This window comes from Urocampus carinirostris, chromosome 15 (genome assembly GCF_059441175.1).
Source record: "Urocampus carinirostris isolate Australia breed hairy pipefish chromosome 15, RoL_Ucar_1.0, whole genome shotgun sequence".
Taxonomy (NCBI): Eukaryota; Metazoa; Chordata; class Actinopteri; order Syngnathiformes; family Syngnathidae; genus Urocampus; species Urocampus carinirostris.
The window spans coordinates 6,328,039-6,347,451 of NC_142363.1; the positions used below are offsets into that span (position 1 = coordinate 6,328,039).

Genomic DNA, 19,413 nt, shown 5'->3' on the forward strand with positions numbered 1-19,413 from the left:
GTGACGTGAAGCGAAAGGGAAAGTGAAGAGTTAGCTGTAGCATCAAGAACGAAAAGCATCTGCGAGATGCTGTTTTCTCTGAAAACCGAGTAAAGTTGTGTGCAAATAATGCAGTCAAGTCAAATCACATAAAGGTAGTGTCTTTATACCTGAAAAAGTGTGTTAGTACATCTGTCAAAATAAGTCTTAGTGGGAATATTTTTCTTATAAAAAAGAACACTTTCATAATCAATATGAGTCATTCGAAAACTCGAACCCCCCCTCACAAACAAGAAACCACAATATTTTATGAGTGATGTACAGCAATCCTTTGCTGTATCGTGGTTTATTTATCGCAGTTTCACCACTTTCATCATGCATTGTATTCTGCTTTCTGATTAGCTAAACAGTCAAGCCACTCTTTTTTTGCCTGTGTCAGCCCTTGCATCAAATGCTTTGCAGTCTGAGTTGTACAAAAACAAAACAACTTGACGAACCTGCATTACGTTTGCGTGATTCTTCAATCCAATTTCAACTTCCTCTAAAAGTTATTCTTTCAACCAAACATTAGGCCGACAAAGGCACCGGCGGCTTGAACCAAAACAAAGTTGGACTTCTCGACCTGCTAAACTTGCTCTGTAGCCGCACATAAGGCTCCTTGGTTCTCTCCATGGCGCTTTAAAAAAAAGTTTGATAATGGTAAAATATATAGTTTATGTAAGAATTCAAAAAGAAGACATTCTGAACGTTTTCCCATGAATATAGATACAGTATGTTTTTCCTTCCTTATTTAAGGCTTTTTTGGGGGTCCAATATGGCTTTTTTAGCATTTTAAGTTGCTGACCCCTGCTTTAAAATAATGTAAATGCAGTTTTCTATAAAATCCACAAAGTATAATGTAAAGTAAAATCGTAGAGTCCTGAAATAATTTCCACCCCTTAGTGTAAGATTATTTTTAAAATTATAATTTCACAGTACAGAAATAATATGAAAAAAAACCTGTATAAAATACAGTACTTTTTTGACAAATACTTGAGCCTGTAAATTGGGTTTATTCTTTTGTATAATACAGATTTTGGTCAATAAATAAAGGTTTCTACTTCGTGGATTTTGAGTATCGCAGGACCTTTTTAAAACGCGACCCCGTACTGTACTGACAACTTACACTATTAGCTGAAAAATGTTTTGAATAACTTTGTCTGACATACTAAATTATTCATTCAAAAACAAACTACTATCTTTTATAAGATTTTTTAAAATGCATTAAGATAGAATGCAACTTATATTATTAATTCTTATTGTTTCAAGATGGGCACTGGATGACATTATTAACGAGCTTTGTTATCGATATCGAGCAGTCGGCAGGCGGCCAAGTACACACTTTCACTCAATGAGTACATGAATCAGAACTCCCCAAAAATAATCTTGGGATTTTTTTTTTTTTTTATGCTAACTTATTCAGGTTTCGTGACAATTTTTTAAAAAGGCTAGAATATGTTTTCGATGCCAAAATTTGGTTCGGATATTCTGTTTTCATACACTGCATAAGTGTGCACTGTGTTTGTGCATAAGCTGTGCACAGGAAGTAAGTTGCTTGGAACGGGTGACATCGCCTGGTGACGCCTGAGGGTGCACACCCAAACATTCTGGCAAATTTCCTCTGCTATGGTGCCCGTTGGATTCAGCTGCTAGCCTGCAGGCAACAGCTGGGATCACCAGCGAAAGCTCTAGAGATTTAAAATGAAAACTCAACGCTTTCACATGCACCATTGTATTTGACTGCTCTTATTTCTTGCAAACAAATAAAAAATGTTGAACACTATAAAATTAATCTTTGTCTCATTGTTATATTAATGAAAGGGTCTGTTGAGTTCATGCTGATATATTTATTAAGCAAAACAGTTTTTTAATTTCTATCATGGATGTTGTACATTTTAGGATAGGACAAAGTTACTGAGGGCTGCAACGATTAGTCGACATTCTCGACAAAACTCGATATTAGAAATAGTCAAGAATGAAATACATTGTCAACTATTGTAACCAGAAACATTTTTCACTAGAGAGTGAGGCCTCTCTACATAAATAGAATCTCTGCTGAGTCACTCACGGCAATAGCCTATCTTGTCTCAAGTGGTAACTTAAACATGCAAAAATGGTGGCCTGCACGTTAAGTAACATACCAAAACTCAAAGATTTGAAGCATTTAAGCCTAGAGACACATAAAGACTATTTGCAAAGTTTGCAAGAGACCTTGCCTGTGTATCATGGTAGTAGCTAGGTGACCCTGGAAAATTTAAAGGTCACGTCGGACAGTTGAACAAAAAGAAGTCCGACTCGCCTCAGTAAGATTCAAGTAACATTCAAGCCAATACAGTTGTAATGGCATGCATTGGACATTTTATATGCGTAAAATTCACTATCAAATACAACTTGAGCGTTATGCCAGACTGTGCCTGACAATGTTATTTGAAATTAGATGCATGCAGTCTGGAAAACAAACGAAAAACGCCATTTTTTAAAACCGTTTGATATCAAATTGTTGAGAATCGTAAGGTTCTTTTCTTGCAGCCTTTGCAGAGGACCACTGAATGTACTTCACAAAATGCACATATTTTTTACCTTAGCGAACTTGAAAAAAAGAATGATCCAATCTACGGATGGCTCAATTAGGGTGAATTATATCACAAAAAGCATCTTATCAAATTCATTGATCAAAACAATGTCATATTCTCAATTTTACGTTCATTATTCTTCAGACATGATTGCTGCCATGTTGCAATCGTTTCCTTGTTGAACTGGCAATTGTTCTTTGTGTTCTGAGCTTCCTTCCCACCATAAAACCAATGGGAAACGGGCAAATGGTCGTATTCATACTGCAGTTGCGGTTGTCAAAGCCATTTAAACTATAACTTGGTTAAACACAAACCTAGCAGTCCATAACAATGTGGAGGAGAATTGCTTAATTACTAACTCTTTGGCTGACAAATCTGTAAAGGATCAGTGCAAAAGGTCCCCGGCTAAAGACCGGGTGGAAACATATGTTTGGCCTGGAGAGGGATGGGCGCCACTAGGCTGTACTTGACCAAAACACACCACAGGAAATGGTGCCCAACCAACCAACCAACCAAAGGATCAATATCTATCGATTCATGCCTTGGCCAAGTATCAGTATCAGATAGGAAAATGTTGTATCGAGACAAAAAGTTTACTAGAAAACAAGGCAAGTTATTTCCTATTTCCTGGCATTACAGAAAGGTTTCCACTCCAATAACAGAAAAATATTATTGGCCAGACATTATTTAACATTTATGAACGTGCAATGATTATTAAGCAACTCTCTTAAAAGCCTACAGTGTTAAATTATCAGCGCCTGAATGAAAATGTTTGTCGTGAAAATAAAAATCAAGAGATCTGGGCATCTCTGCAATGAATCAGACCACTACAAAACTTTAAGATAAGGAGATTCATCCGACAAGTGAGGGTACTCACCTACAGTCTTCTGGCGAACAATACTTCTGGCTTTTTCAATGCCTGGAGAACCAGCTGTGGTGGCACTGCGTTGTCTCATGGCAGCTGCCTGACCTGGTTGGTCTCTACTCCAACCTTTGGAGAAGGAACGATCCACTATCTGCCGTTGGCCTTCTGAACCTATACCTAAAAAAGAGTGAGAAGTATAAGAATGTACATCTTTAAAAACTGGAATAACATGTCTCTCTTGTTGCTTGAAAACTTCAATCACTGAACTTATCTTTTTTCTGAAACACTGAATGAATAGATGGCGCCCAGTAAACATCTGGTGACATCTTGTGGCATTATGGGTTTGAGCTAACTTTAAAATACCCTGTAATATTTAAATTTTGATAGTTCTTTTAAATAGTATTGATACGTTTTTTTTTAATGGAAACCAACAAAGGAGATTGCATAGGATGGCAATTTGTTATTGCCTATAACAGTACCGTGAAAAAGTATTTGCCCCCTTCCTAAAATCTGTGCTTTTTCCATAATATGTATTACTCACTAAGGTTTCTGCTCATCAAAACCATTTTAATATTACACAGAGGCAACCCAAGGAAATACAAAATGCAGTTTTATAAAGTCAATTCCATTATTAGGTCACAAAAAAAATCTAAACCTATCTGGTCTTATGTGAAAAAGACATGCCCCTGAACCTAATAGTGAGATTTTTTTTGGTGTCTTATAGATGGAATCGACATTTCCAAAACTGCAATTCATATTTCCTTGGGTTGTGTCTGTGTGACATTCAATTTTTTGGGGGATGATCTTAAACCCTAATGAGGATAAGCGGTACGGCTAATGAGATGAGATGAGATGAGATGAGATCTTTGTAAGTGATAAATATGCCAAAAAATACAAAATTCAGTTGTTGTTTGTTATTATGACTATTATGCACTGTTTACATCATTTTCACTATCGATCAATCATGTTGCTGTTCTTTAATTCCCTCACCCGTCTTTGTAACCTAGTAGATCTCATTTAAAAAAAGCCTTCTGGGGAGGGATTTCAGAACACGTTGGAAATTCTTATCTGAGGGTTGAGTTCCCTAAAATCTATTGATGTATACACTTATCCAGTATAAAATATTATAAACTAAGGTGTTTCCTGACTTACAGATTCGTTAAACATTAAAAAAAATCTAATTATGCTACCTCATTGTTTCTTTTAACAAAACAGGGCCTCTGAGGGGTAAACTTACCTTTCCCTTTGTGCTTTTTCAGTTTTTGCTCGCTGAGCTTGTCCAGTGGTAGTTCATTCAAATCAACAGTATAAAGGTTCCTGGCCAAAACCTAAACAAAAAAAAAATGCCCAGATTTAAAGCGTATATCCAATGTGAAGACAATAATATATTTGGGTTATACCTTGTGTTGAATGAATGATACATTGATTATTTTCTACATTGTTTTACCTTTGTAAGGGTCTCCATTGTGAGGGACCATTCAGTTACCAGCTCCTCCCAACAGGTAAGAGAAGACAGGACTGAGAGGAGGTCATCCCAAAGTTCTCTGCTGATGTAGACGTTTAAGTTCCCCTTAATCCAGGCTACTATCAATGTCTGTGTAGCGTGAAAGGTGAGAAATAATATTACCGTTTCTCAGAAGAAGTAGTGACTATTATTACTCTGACAAGAATTAAACCTGGAACCATTGTTTAATGTCAAACCTGTGCCGAGTATCTGTACCTGAAAGATAGGACCAGCCAACCTTCCTGACAGTGTGTGGATCTTCTTGCCCTGGGGCATAATAGATGGTGGCCGCTTCATTACAGACTCTGTGACTCTCAATAGAACAAGTAAAATCTGCTCCCTACAAAAAATATTGAATATGTTATTTCATAATAAGCTAATTACAAATCTAAAGTATTTTTAACAGAGACGCAAGATAGGATCTTAAGCCTAATGGCGAATGAATGAATGCATAAACATTTCATTATTCTGATTAGTTGTCGCTGTACATTTTATATACTTATATGCCATTTTTCTTATCTGTGTATCTTACCATGTTTTCTGATCCATGGTCTCATGCATGACAAGGCTGCGGTATATATTTAAGACTCGCTTGCACATGTCGACATGCTCCTCCAAAAGGAACTTGATATCGTTGGCTGGCTCCATTAAGAAAACATTGGCGGAATGGGTAATAAATACCTACAAAAAAGACAAACATATTAGCTGGTAAGAAGCCACCGTGCCTTGCTCAATGAGGTCCTTCTAAGAATGTCTTTATGACACTCCTACCTGTAGCGTAGTCTGAATTCCTGCATGAACACTATACTCCAGCAATTCACTATCGATGATTTTATTTATTCCCTTAAGAGAGAAAACATGGCATAAAAGTTAAAATACAGTAATATACTGATAACAGTATACAGGCCAAATCAGACTTACGACCTGCTCATCGACCCACATCCACAGACACTTACAAACATGGCAGATGTGTATTTTTCTTGCACATGCTATTTTTTTAATCAATGTCTAGCACCACAGCACATAGCAGCCCAGCAACATGTACAACAACTTTGTCAGCGAGTCGGCAAAAAAATATATCACCATTACACTTAGTAACCAGATACTGTCTCGGGAGCAGATGCCGCCAATACAATGGATTTGCGATCAGTTGGTCAGAATTGATACCAGTCATAAATCGAATGTTATATGTATAGAAAAGGACTCTGAATATAAGGGTGTCCTTTTCCTTGTCAATTAGGTTAAATTGTTCAGTGTATATAACACAATATTTTGTACAGTACGGTGTTTTGGAGGTGAATTGTAAAAAAAAAGGATTGCAGGATAATAGTATAACATTATGAAGAAGCATGTATATAAGGTGGTCAAAGGACATTTTCCTAAGGGGTGTTTTGCAGTACACTTTATTGACTGCACATGTTACAGGATTCCCCTCTTTGTTACATGCTTTATCGGCTTCAACTTGATTTCAGTGGCTAAAATACCTCGAGCACCGGCTTTAATCAGATCTTCATTATAGATAAATGCATGTGGGATTGCTGAATACAGGGACACAGCCTTTTATTTATTTTTTGCACAAGAAAGTGCATCAATCTTAAAAAGGTTTAACACCTGCATAATGATCAGTTGGTCTTGAGAATTCTTAAGAACATTTGTTTTCATAGATATGCAGCGGTCCTATCTTTATTTGTTGTTAACTAAAAAAATCTATAGTTAATTGTACTCTTGGACATTTCAGCATTTTTTTTAATAATTCCCAAACCAATCATGATGGATGATTCAGTTAGGATTGATGGGTCATGCCAAATGAGTTATGTCCCACAAAACTAAATTAACCCTCAATTGATTTAACTATTACATACATAATGTACCTTGTTTACTTTTTTGTATGTTTTACTTTTTTGATAAATACTGCATAATATTGTGCAATGTTACTTGCATACAATTAACGAAATAGTAATATAATTTTCCATTTGATATTGCCGTTTCCATATCGGTCACCAAAAAAACAGTTGTAGGATTAGAGAATTATAAAACAATAGTGAACAAAATTATAAGTAATACATAATTAACTCAGGAGTGATGTTATCGGATTCAGTTCACCTCATCATCCTTCTCTGAGCCAGTGTCCATACTGTTGGCTGTTCCTATAGGGTAGGGGCCCTCCTCTGGCTCCTTCATAAATATTGGTCTGTCCTCCATTGAGATCCATTCTTGGTAAACACGGACTACCTTTCGCATTGCTGCAGCTTCACACATTGGAAGGAGAAATGCCTAGAGTGATGGCGAGAGTAGTATAAAAAAACTATGATAACTGTGTAGCTTTTATAAAAAAAAAAAAAAAAACAAGGACTTTGTTCTGTGATGCAGTCACTGCAGATAAAATTGCTTCTTCACCTGTCTGAAGATCTCAGTGATGAAGTTGATGCTGGTTCTTGAGCTGGTCAGAACTCTCCTAACCACCTCCATGTCAGTCAGCTGCTCCTCATCCATAGAGCACAGTGAGGACGAGCTGGGCTCTCGCTCTGTTAACGTGGATGTGTTGGAGTGGCACTGCTCTGATTCCCCGATAGGGCCGCTACCTACACCAAGCCCCGTGCTGCTTCCCCCTCCACCAGATGAGCTTCCGTTCCCTTCCAGATGGTTATCAGTCCGAAAACCGGAGATACTGCCATCTTCTGAGCTGCCAGTAGAGCGAGAAGCAAGCCCGGCTGCTGCACGCTGTAAATGAAACCAAAGTAGTTGTTGTTTGCTGAATGCATGTTAACACAAATAAGTGCAATCACAACAAAATTTAGTTCAACCAAGTGGTCAGCAACCACCGAACCACGGACCAGTACCGGGCTGCAAAGAGAGAAAAATAAGTTAATTATTTTCACCTATTGTTGTTTTACTGACACTGATACGTTTTGGACAGAACTTGAACCGGGCTTTGAAGTGTTGTGTTTGAATTTATATTAGTGAGGTTCGCACAGGTAGGCCCATATACCTGTCGTGCGGCGCAACTGTAACAATTAAAATAAGGATTTCAACCTGCCGAAGATATAGTGAAGGATGAATCAAACTAAACTTTTACGCTTTTAGCCAATCATCGTTGAGAATGGTCAACTATGGCGTGATAAATAAACCTGCTGCTGTTGAAAAACCTTTGGCAACAGATTTGGAGGATGCATTGATCTCTTGGTCAAAAACACAACACAGAGGCCACATAACACCAACAAGCTTTTTGCGGTGAGAGTTCTTTCGGTTACTTTCATTTTTAATTACTTCGCAAGCGGATTAACTTGATGTTAAATGTTACGATAGCGACCGGAGTGTATTGCTATTAGCAGGTCTGCCTCACAGTTTACAGGTGCCAGGTTCAATTCCAGCTACCGACCACCTTGTGTAGAGTTTGTATGTTCTGCCCATGCCCTCAGGCACCCCATGTTTCCTCCCACATTCTAAAAACATGGACTGAGTGGCACCCCAACAACTCTCCTTCGGAAATTTAATGAATGTGATTTTGGCGGGATGTTACGAGGACATCTAAATGGTTCACATGACAACACGGGGATTCATTCTCATTAAATATTATTATTAATTCCGTTGTCATTATAAATTTATAATTGTTATTATTATCTTCATTGTTATTTTAGAATGAGTCTAATGCTGCCCTTGGCATGGGCCATGAAAATATTGTCGGAGAATGAACCGGTCTGTGGTGCAGAAAAGGTTGCAAACCACTGGTTTAACCCGTCAAGGACATGAGTGCATTGGTGCTTTTCTTCATCATTTGCTTTGCTCCCCATTTTTGAGAAGTCTCTGCCAATAATGTATCAGAATAAGAATGCACGAGGTTCGTTTTGGTTAAAGGAACTTCTCTCGCAGGAGGGCGATGGGATATTTTAAAGGGACACCCCACTTCAGTCAGCAAAAACAACAAAGCTGTTGCGGACTTTTAAAGAGCAGAATCAGGCAGCTGTTATAGTTCAGAAAACAAAAATGTAAAAGATTAACGGATTTATTAGGGCCTTAAGAATGACTAACTACCACGCAATTCCCGAGGTTTACACAGCACAAATAACAAAACTTCAGGATAAATGGGCAAAAAATATTTTTAACATAGTGCTTAGAGACTGGCCTACGTTATAATAGTAGTGCAATGAAAAATAATAGTGCATGGTAAGAATAGTGTTTTAAAAATAAGTGCAAGAACATTTAGCAGCAACAAAAATTTGGAGTGCCATGACTAACCTCATAACAGACAATGTTTATTACGTTATTATCAATGACAATATAAAAAATGCAATCATTTCAAAGAAAATCCCCATGGACAGATCCAACACCACTACTGCAGAGACATGTACTGCCAGGCGCTTTCATCTCTAGTAAGTTTTTTTTTTTACTACTTACTTTGAAACCTCTAAATAAATATCATAACATTGGGTATTCATACTTTTGTCTTACAAAAAATTGTTTTAATTTGATGCATATGATAATTTGATGCATATGATAATTTCATGCATTACCTGTATGTTCTTGGGGACATTTTCACCTTCTATCCCTGGAATCAATGTCTGTGTGTTGGGTCGTGGCTCCACCCAAAAGGAAACCAGCCAGCGGATGAAGATGACTCGGGCCTGAAGGAAACTTTCCTTGGTACAATAGACAACTTCACCACCATCTTGCTCCTTGCGCACTACGCTGTAATAGGGCTTTGAACGCATTGGAGGAACGTCTAAAATAAATAGGATGGGTTTAAATATTATGCAGATGCCGCACCTAAAAATACATTAGTTAATGTACATTTACTGACCTAGTATGGGGTTGTAAAGACTGGTTTCCAAAGCAAAATTGGGAAAAATGTGAGGAAGGTATAATTTTCTGAAGTGACCAAATAGGAAGCTGAAACCTCGTTCGTGATTCTCCTTACAACGCCACTCGAGAGATTTGGCCTGGTCGGAAGACACAAACACAATACAAGCTTGTTTTGTACACCGACAAAAATGGGGTAGGGTAGAGAACAACTTCTTTGTTTTCTGAGGTTCTTGTGTTTTAAGATGGTACATGGGAAATGCAAAGACTAATTGAGGGATAATAAGAACAGCATAAAATGTTAGTTTTGCCTGTATCGTGGGCCTTAGATTTTTAGAACATTTTGTTAATAAATAATATTTTCTGATCAAACAATGCCAAATACATGTCATATTGTATGATTATATGGTGTTAGTTGTGTTAGTAAAAAGTAATGATAATACCTGGTTTACCATGTATTTCAGGAGTGCTTCCAAAAAGTAAGCAGTAAGATCATCCTGATTCTTGTCACCTGACTGAGGGTGAACCAATGGAGTAATCTCCTCTGGGGTGACTTGAGCTAAATAGAAGAATTTGAATTATAGACAAACGATCATTAAGAGGGGCAGTGTTTATTTTATTACAAGACAACTGATCAATTATCACAGTCGGTACACATTTTTCATGGCTAAATTCGAGAACTTTTTAGGACTTTCAAATGTTTCAATTCCACCAGTACCAATAAAAGACGAAATCTTGAGTTAATCATGTATTTTGCAGAGCCACAAATATATCTGCGATATGCATATGCGTTTTTAATCATGTGCGTCCATTTTTGAAGACATTGGATCTTTAGGACTTGAGTAAATCGCAAATACATTTGTGTATCTGAACAGTATGTGGGTAAATGTTTTGGAGACAAATCTCTCCCCACATAGGTGTTGGGTAAATTATGTAACTTACATTTTCAGTGGCAGGAAGTTCTTTCCATTACAGTCTACCACTGGATAACATTTTCCGTAACTTAATTTTTATCATGGCCCAAAATAAATGTCCATAATTGATACATAATCCTTGCGCCAATAGACATTTCATAGTGCCCTGTTTAAGTGTAGAATGCAATGTCCTCTTTGGCAATTTTCAATTCTCGAAAACAGAACCTTAAAATTCAAGTAATTTCAAGGATTTCAAGCACCTGTACAAACCCTGTATTATAATTTCATTAAAATGGACTGAAAATGTACAAATCTGAAGAGCTAGCCACTTCTCTGCAGTGATCATTTGAAATACTGTCCTGGTTTGAAAAAAAAAACAGACATATTGTATCTGGCTAAATCTAACTTTTAGAGCTTTTGAACATTTTAAAATCCACACTTAAAAGAGAATTGAGGTCTGTTTTTATTCTGATCGTCTGTCCAAGATAAATTCAGCAAATGTTTGGGCTCCAATCTCCCATCTGGTAATTATAGTTAGGAGCATAAATTTGTACATACGACAATAGAGGACAATTCAACGTAAGCTCTCGCGCGCTCTCTCTCTATAAATAATTGTTAACCCTTTGATCAGAACACCGTCGGTATTAATGGTTTTCGAAAAAGAAGCCTTAAAGAGAAGCAGAATGTGGTTGGGGAAGCGATAGAGTTCTAAACCTTCAAATAACCCAAAAATGATGGAATAACTGTTGATTGAACAGGAATTGGTTCATATCCAACACACAAAAAAACATAGTATATCGGAACCTAGATAATCACAACAGCAATTCCCTTCTACTCACTTTCAGTTAAACTGAGCGGCGGATTGATCAGAGTGTCCAACGTTCGTGGAGTCCCATGGCAGAGGGGAGCTGGGAAGCCGGGAATGAGGCAGGCAAAAATGCAGAGTTGCTCACGTTGAGCATTACTCTGTAACGCCTGCATCCACAGGAGGAACAAGCGCACACCTTCTCGCCGGATCTGGAGTGCATATGTGAAATATATAAACGTGTGTCAAAAACAGAGAGAAGGATTGTAGTCTTGATTTGGATTGATTAAATTAAATACCTTTAAAGAGTTACCAGTGTGCAGCAGTTTCTTCAAAATCAGTCCTGGAAAACAAATATATTTCCAGACAGTTAGTCGTATGGAAATAAAGACACACTTTTAGACAGTTGACAAGCATTTGTTACCAATGCTGTGGAACTGCCATCGGCTCTGAATTCTCTCTGGAAGGAGCTGAAGGATTTTCTGAAACAAAAACAGAGAAAAAGATACAAACATATTAAATAATGCCATCACATTACTGATAAAGTCATGTTTAATCATTAGAACAACAGTTTTTGGATGGAATACATGAATATGCCTCAAAATGTGGTTTAAAAAACGAAAACTGTAGTATGAGTGAATTTGGCCCAATCTGAGTTACCAGGTACATACCGTACATTGTTAATATCAAGTAGATATGAACATTAACTCTCATCACACTTATCTTAAATGAAACTATAAAATGTATCGGTACACTAGTTAACAATATTAAAACCATCTTAGATATTTATTTGTAAAAAAAAGTTTGTTGTTATTTAACTGTCTATTCAAGGCCTTATGGCAACAATTTAAAGGGAATTACGGTAGTTGAAGGAAGCCAATTAAAACTAAACAGGTAATCTGTTCCGTAGCTTAAAAGGAGGAGGGTCTGCTAAACATATTTTAAAATAAGTAAAATTGACCTTGTAACAGAAATTTAAGACATTGTACGGAAATTTGAGTGCACTTATTTATTTAAACTTCGAATTTATATGACTAAAAAAACAAAAACATGGTTATCAGCAACTTGTTTGAGTTAATTTGATAGTTACAGTCATTCATTGGTGTCAACCAAATACCAAATTGGGATTTAGGAGCCCAGTATTAGCTTTATAAATCAGTTGCCCTTATGAATCAGTCAGCAAGGTAAAACATTCCTGCATTAATGCATTAAAAAATAATCAATGTACCATACCTCAAAAATAAAGAGGATTGAGTCCAACTCCTCCCTCTGAGACTTATGACCTAAAATATTAAGTGCAGAGAAAAAAAATATGGATTCATTTCATACAACCAAACTGCAGGATGAATAAAGTTGACAGTGCCCTTCAACATCTGCAAAAAGCTCCTACAAATGTTCTATGAGACTGTTTTGGCAAGCGCCCTCTTCTATGCGGCAGGGTGTTGGTGAGGCAGCGCCAAGAAGAAGGATGCCTCTCGTCTTAATAAACCGGTGAGGAAAGCGAGCTCTGTTGTGGGCACAGAGCTGGACAGCCTGACAACAGTAGCTGAGAGACGGGCACTGAAAAAGCTGCGGTCAATTATAGAATTCATCACATCTACTACACAGCATCATCACCAAACGGAAAAGCAGCTTCAGCGACAGACTGCTGTCACAGTCTTGTTCCACGGACAGACTGAGGAGATCATTTCTTCCTCATGCCATGGGCTCTTTAACTCCACCCGGAGGAGTAAAAGCCCACATTAAACCACACCCCCACATTGCATATTACCCTATTTATTACAGTGTGTATTTTATGTAGCACTTTTTAAATACTCTATATCAACACGTTAAATTGGGTATTTATGTATTATATTCCTTTAACTTTATTATTGTTTTATTTTCAACACAAGGATACTGCTGGAAGTGTGAATTTCCCTACGGGAATGAATAAAGTATCTGTCTATCTATCTGTTTAAATGCTCTATTATACACAGACACCAAATAACAAACCCTTTTATAGGATTAAGCATTTGTTTAACAAATAAAAGTACACTCTACACATATCTTTTAATTTCTTCTTTACAAATTACTACTGTACCGTCAAATAATAATAACTCGTGAGACTTTTTATTTAGCTTATCAGAATGCAGAACACAATGCACGATGCATTTTTAATGGGCCTGCTAACTTGCAAGTGGCTAAGACCCATTTGTGAAGGCTTTAGTGTGAGGCAGGCTTGGCATGTCAAATCAAAAGAGTTAATTAATACAAATTTCTTGGCCTAAGACGATTTTAAAAATGAACGTTGATATGATAGTTAACTTATTTTTGCTTATTATTCAAGTGAAAAGTTTTTTTAAACACAAGGAGGTGCTGAATAATACACAATGTCCCTTTAATGTATTAGAAAAAACATAATTGGTCTTAAATTGCTGCATAGATAATGTTTTGGGAATATGTTTTTATGAGCATAAGAAATTCTGATTAGAGTCTGCGCTTGATGTCGTTTAAGAGTTTAAAGAATTCCCAAGATCACTGAATACAGTGCAGTGAAAAATTATTAGTCCCCTTCCTTATTCCTGTCATTTTTTGCATGTTCACAAAGGTTTTAGATAATCAAATCAATTTTAATGACACACATAGACAACCCAAGGAAACACAAAATGCAATATTGAAATGTTAATTCCATTTATCAACGCACAAAAAAATAAAACCTATCTGGCCCTATGTAAAAAAGTAATTCCCCGTTGTTAAATCACAAAGTAACTGTGACTGGCCATAATTTGGGGAAAGCGGAGTTCAATTCCAAAGGCCGCACCCAAAATCCATCCATTATCTAGACCGCTTATCCTCAGTAGGGTCGCAGGGGTGCTGGAGCCCATCTCAGCTGTCTTTAAGCAGTGGGCAGGGGACACCATGAACTGGTCGCTCATTCACACCTAGTGACAATTTGGACCGGACAATTAACCTCACATGCAGTTTTTTGGAATGTGGGAGGAAACCCACGCAAGCACAGGGAGAACATGCAAACTCCACACAGGAGGTTCGATCTCATGACCTCAGAACTGTGCCGCACATGCGCTAACCACTGCGCCCCCGTGCTGCCCCACAAAATGAAGTATGCTACAAAATCTCAAGTACACAATTGACATGCTACATTCCAAAAATCCCAAAGAAAATAAGGAAAAAAAGGGATTGAAATCTATCAGTCCAGAAAAGGTAAAAAAGCAATTTCTAGGTCCTTAGGGCTCCAGCAAACCACTGTCAAGAGACATTTCCACAAATGGAGAAAACTGGGAACAGTGGAAAACCTTCTCTAGGAGTGGACGGACAACTAATATTACTCCAAGACTCTGATGTCGGCTCATCCAGGAGGTTACAAATGAACCCCAAAAAACCTCCAAGGAACTGCAGGCCTTGCTGGCCTCAGTTCATGACTCCACTAAAAGAAAGATGGCATCTATGAGCGAGTTCCCAGACAAAAACCACTGCTGTCACAAAGGAACACAAAGTGTCGTCTCAAATTTCCCAAAAAGCATATTTACTATCCTCAAGACCTTTGGAGAAACATTCTGTGGACTGATGGTTTAAGAATTACAATTATTGGAGGTTGTACAGCCCGTCACATCGAGAGTAAAAATGGCACAGCATTTGACAAAAAGAACACTATGCCAACAGTAAAGTATGGTGGTGGCAGGCTGCTAGACTGGGGCTGGATTGATGACCAGCACAACTTTCTGTGGTTGACGGAATAGTAAGTTCTGATTTTTACCAGAAGATCCTGAAGGAGAACGTTCAGCCATCAGTTCGTGTCCTCAAACTCAAGTGCGCTTGGATCATGCATCAGGACAACGATCCGAAACACACTAGCAAGTCCACTTCTGAATGGCTCAAAACAAACAAAATAAAGGTTCTGGATTGGCCAAGTCAAAGTCCCAATTGAAATCCTTTTGAGATGCAGTCATGTGACCTTAAACGCAGAGATCATGCTAGAAAACTCTCCAATACGGCAGATTTGAAAAATTCTGCAATGACGAGTGGGTTAAAATTCCTCCACAGCGTTGTGAAAGACTCTACTATTCATCGTAAATGTTCGATTTCTGTTTTCGCTGCCAAAGGTGGCCCAACTCGCTATTAGGTTCAGGGCGCAATTACTTTTTCACATAAGGCCCGATACGTTTTGATTTTTTGTTCCTTAATAAATGGAATCAACTTTATAAAAATGTGTTTTGTATTTCTTCGGGTCATGTCTGTGTGGTATTGAAATTGGTTTGATGATGTGAAACCTTTATGGGTGATAAATTTTAAAAACACAGAAATCAGGAAGAGGGCAAACTCTCACGGCACTGTAAGTATGCTAATGCATTTCTTGGTGTTGAAAGTACAAACAGTGGCACTATAAAAATAATAGTACTACTGCATTTTGACTCACCCTTTTGTTTGAGGTTGACCTCAATGGTGACGAAATTCTCAAAGAAAACATAGTAGATATGCGAGTAGTTTAGGTCAAAGAACTGCTTCAGTTCTGGTGGCTCTGCATTTTCTGTAAGGAAAAAAGAAATGAGGCTGATATTTCAATGACTACAGAGACACTCTAAAACCACCCTAGAATATCAACAAATTCATATTCATTTACTTCGTCTTCATAATGAGTATACTGGGTTATCAGTTGGGATAAATTATAACAATAAATCCCCCTAAATCCAGACAGAACTGAGATGTTCACAATACTATGAAGTGACACATGGACCATTATTCTTTACATTCACTTTTCAGATTTATATACAGTTTGTGAAAACTGAAACACAAATTTGTGTTATGGCTTTGCAAAAATGGGACAATGTATTTATGATAAGAGTATACTGAAGAAGAATTTAGCCATGAAACAGATTAAATATAAATCTTGTAAATGAAGTAACATCTGTGTCTGAAAGATCAAGACAATGTGCATCATAAACTGTGTTTCGATTATTATTGATTGATTTACATTTTTCCTTTTTTTCCACTGATCGTTAAATACAAGGTTAAAATGAATTCAAAATCAACAACTTTGATAAACAATTGACAAAACAGATTAAAAAAAAGGGCCGGCAGTAAAAGCTTATCTTGGTCCCGTCCCCTTGACAGTCCAAACACTTTTCACATAAATCAAATCATGTATTCAAAACAGTCTAATAGGGTATTCATCACACAAGAGAAATAATTCTGAACGTTATTTACAAAAAATATATTACACACATACATACATATATATATTTAGTTGTATTATATTGTAGTATTGTAATATTATATACTTTATTATTCTAGTATTTATATCATTTAATTAAACATGGTCGAACCAAAAATGTGACTATATTCAATAAATGGATGGTGTGTATTTATTGCTGGGTTTTTTTTGCTTTTAACCTTTATTGAATCAGATCAAAAGTATAACTTTTGTAAATAAATTGAAAAAAAAATTGACAGAATAATGACTCATTGAATCGTTTCCTGCGGCCTTACTTGTTATGTGGCCTGTGCGAATTTTGTTGCAAAAATGATATCACACCATGACTGTTCCACTGCCTATGCATGTGAATATTGGTATGTCCGTGAGTTCATTTTGAAGCAATTGTGACCTAGTGTCTGCTTGTGTTACAGTGCGATGTTTTGTGTTCCTTAAAGAGCAAGGGGACACACCCTTATTTCTAGGGACAGAGAGTGAGTGGCAAACTTAACAATGGAAAAAGGAAGTCGGGCTACTGTACAGGGGAAATACTCAAAGTTCTTTTCCTCTTCAGTCAGTCTGCAAGTTACATCGCACATGCGCGAGAACTCTGGTCCAGCCATCAGTTATGCTAACATAATTTGCAATCCAGTCTGTTGGTACCCCTAAAACGTGAAAAAGGCAGTTGTCTTAGTTAAAGGTGCTGCCTGGAATTCAAAACTTTGTTACTCTATGCCGCCATTTCAAGGCTAAAAGTCATGATCGCAGCTTTAGTCAGCTCATTCATCAAGTAAATGCATTTTTTTAAGACGTGCTTGAATAGACACTTCTTTCTTTAACCTTTTATGAGTTTGGGTTGGTGCTGTATTTGAAATAAAGGTCGATCATGATGCAGAACGATTATCGGCGCTGTTATTTAAGAATTTGACAGATGTTGGTCTGGCCATTTTTATTTATTCGACAAGCCAATTGAATATATTTAAAGCTCTGTTATTTAGGCTTAGATGCAGCCGAGCCTCAGTCTCCCTCTTCCTACCCACCCCACGCTGAGCCACTGAAGCAGGAAGAATAATCTTAGAGAAGCAGCTCTGCTAACTCGTCCCGAAATTCCTGTGAATCAAGACCGCTGATGATATTGAGATTTTAACAAGTCAGTGATGGAAAAGCGTGTGTGTGATTAGGATATAGCACAAAAAAAATTGTTAACTTGTTTTAGGGACGGCAGTACGGCGGCGCAGTGGTTAGCGCGTGTGCGGCACAGTTCTGAGGTCATAAGATCGAACCTCCTTTGTGGAGTTTGCATGTTCTCCCCGTGCTTGCGTGGGTTTCCTCCGGGAACTCCGGTCTCCTCCCACATTCCAAAAACATGCATGTCAGGTTAATTGGCTAGTCCAAAATTGTCTTTAGGTGTGAATGAGCGAGCGAATTGTCTGTCCCTGTGTTCCCTGCGACTGGCTGGCAACCAGTTCAGGGTGTCCCCTGCCCACTGCCTGAGGATGGCTGGGATGGGCTCCAGCACCCCCGCGACCCTAATGAGGATAAGCGGTGCAGATAATGGATGGATGGATGTTTTAGGGACGCAGGTTCAGATGGAGACTGGTCAATTAGCTCTTGTCATAACATTAGTTCACCAATAAAGCGTGTGTTTGTGATTGAGAGTGAGTATAAAAAGCACGCTTAAGTGGAAGGCTGAGTAATTAGCTGTTACCAGCACAATAGTTTGTCAACCTGCCTCTAAAACACTAAAATTTCGATGCACTTTTTGTTTTAAGTTAATTTAAGCCATGTTAGTTGAATTGACATTTTTATTTATTTATTGTAAAAAATAATATAATAATATTAATAATAAGGGAGCTATAATAGAAGTTTTTATGTACCTTTATAAGAATTGTTGCTTTTTAGTTGAAATGAAAGATAAATCATGTTAGTTGTGGTGAAATTCTAATTCATTTACCGTAAAATGTTTCAGAGAGCTATTAAAGTTTGATCTGAATTCATTACAAATATTCTTTGTTTCTTTTTGAATTGTTAAAATTTTCTTACGCCAATTTTTAGGCTTTTAAAGGATATTAATATTGGCTCCAAATGTCGGTCATCGGCCTCCTCTAAATGCTCATACGTTTCGGAATCTGTCCTAAAAAACCCACATCGTCGTTCCTTAATCTGAAACAGGTATTTTCTTAGGTTCATTATATTTATGCAATACTGAAAAAAAAAACTGCGATGACAAGCATAAAGTCACTTTCCAACCTTTCCCCTTCTTCCCTTTTATCTAATGTGTTGCACATCACAGAACAGCGTTGTTTAAGGTAAGATAATAGCAGATGGGTGCCGTGGGAAAAAATTATAAAGGCTCTTTGAACTCAATTGGGCATTGGTAACACACTGAATAGAGAAAATATTATACTTTCAAGATTTTAAGGACACCTTAGACAACGCACCCCACATTTAAGTATTTACTGGGGATGGGCGGGTGCCAATACTAGGCCTTAGTGTCGTTGCATATTATAAACAAATTAATATTCGTGCTATTATGATGGTGGCTAATATCTGCCTTCCATATGGCATCTAAAAATCAGGAATCTCAAATAAAAAGAATGTCAAAATCCCGGTAAATAAAAAGAATGTTGAATATTTTAAGTTATTCCTATAAAACAATTGTTTTTCCTGATAGAAGGGATGTTACCTGGTTCCCTCCTGTTTGTTGGCATGATTTAGTTATAAACAATACAAACAATGTCCTTAAACC

The 19,413-nt window shown here is 37.4% G+C and overlaps 1 protein-coding gene across 1 annotated transcript in view; it reads right to left on the minus strand.

Annotated features, from left to right (window-relative positions):
* ralgapa1 (Ral GTPase activating protein catalytic subunit alpha 1) overlaps positions 1-19,413 on the minus strand; it is a 128,939-nt gene that overhangs the window by 108,848 nt on the left and 678 nt on the right. The window contains exons 2-17 of the mRNA XM_088354277.1: positions 15,891-16,001; positions 12,710-12,759; positions 11,901-11,958; positions 11,776-11,819; positions 11,511-11,688; positions 10,201-10,316; positions 9,759-9,897; positions 9,472-9,680; positions 7,358-7,681; positions 7,064-7,234; positions 5,732-5,803; positions 5,493-5,641; positions 5,177-5,300; positions 4,904-5,050; positions 4,694-4,784; positions 3,469-3,633 (exon numbers count right to left, since the gene is read on the minus strand). Coding sequence (XP_088210403.1) covers positions 3,469-3,633; positions 4,694-4,784; positions 4,904-5,050; positions 5,177-5,300; positions 5,493-5,641; positions 5,732-5,803; positions 7,064-7,234; positions 7,358-7,681; positions 9,472-9,680; positions 9,759-9,897; positions 10,201-10,316; positions 11,511-11,688; positions 11,776-11,819; positions 11,901-11,958; positions 12,710-12,759; positions 15,891-16,001 — 2,148 coding nt within the window. The remainder of the gene's footprint in view (positions 1-3,468; positions 3,634-4,693; positions 4,785-4,903; positions 5,051-5,176; positions 5,301-5,492; positions 5,642-5,731; positions 5,804-7,063; positions 7,235-7,357; positions 7,682-9,471; positions 9,681-9,758; positions 9,898-10,200; positions 10,317-11,510; positions 11,689-11,775; positions 11,820-11,900; positions 11,959-12,709; positions 12,760-15,890; positions 16,002-19,413) is intronic.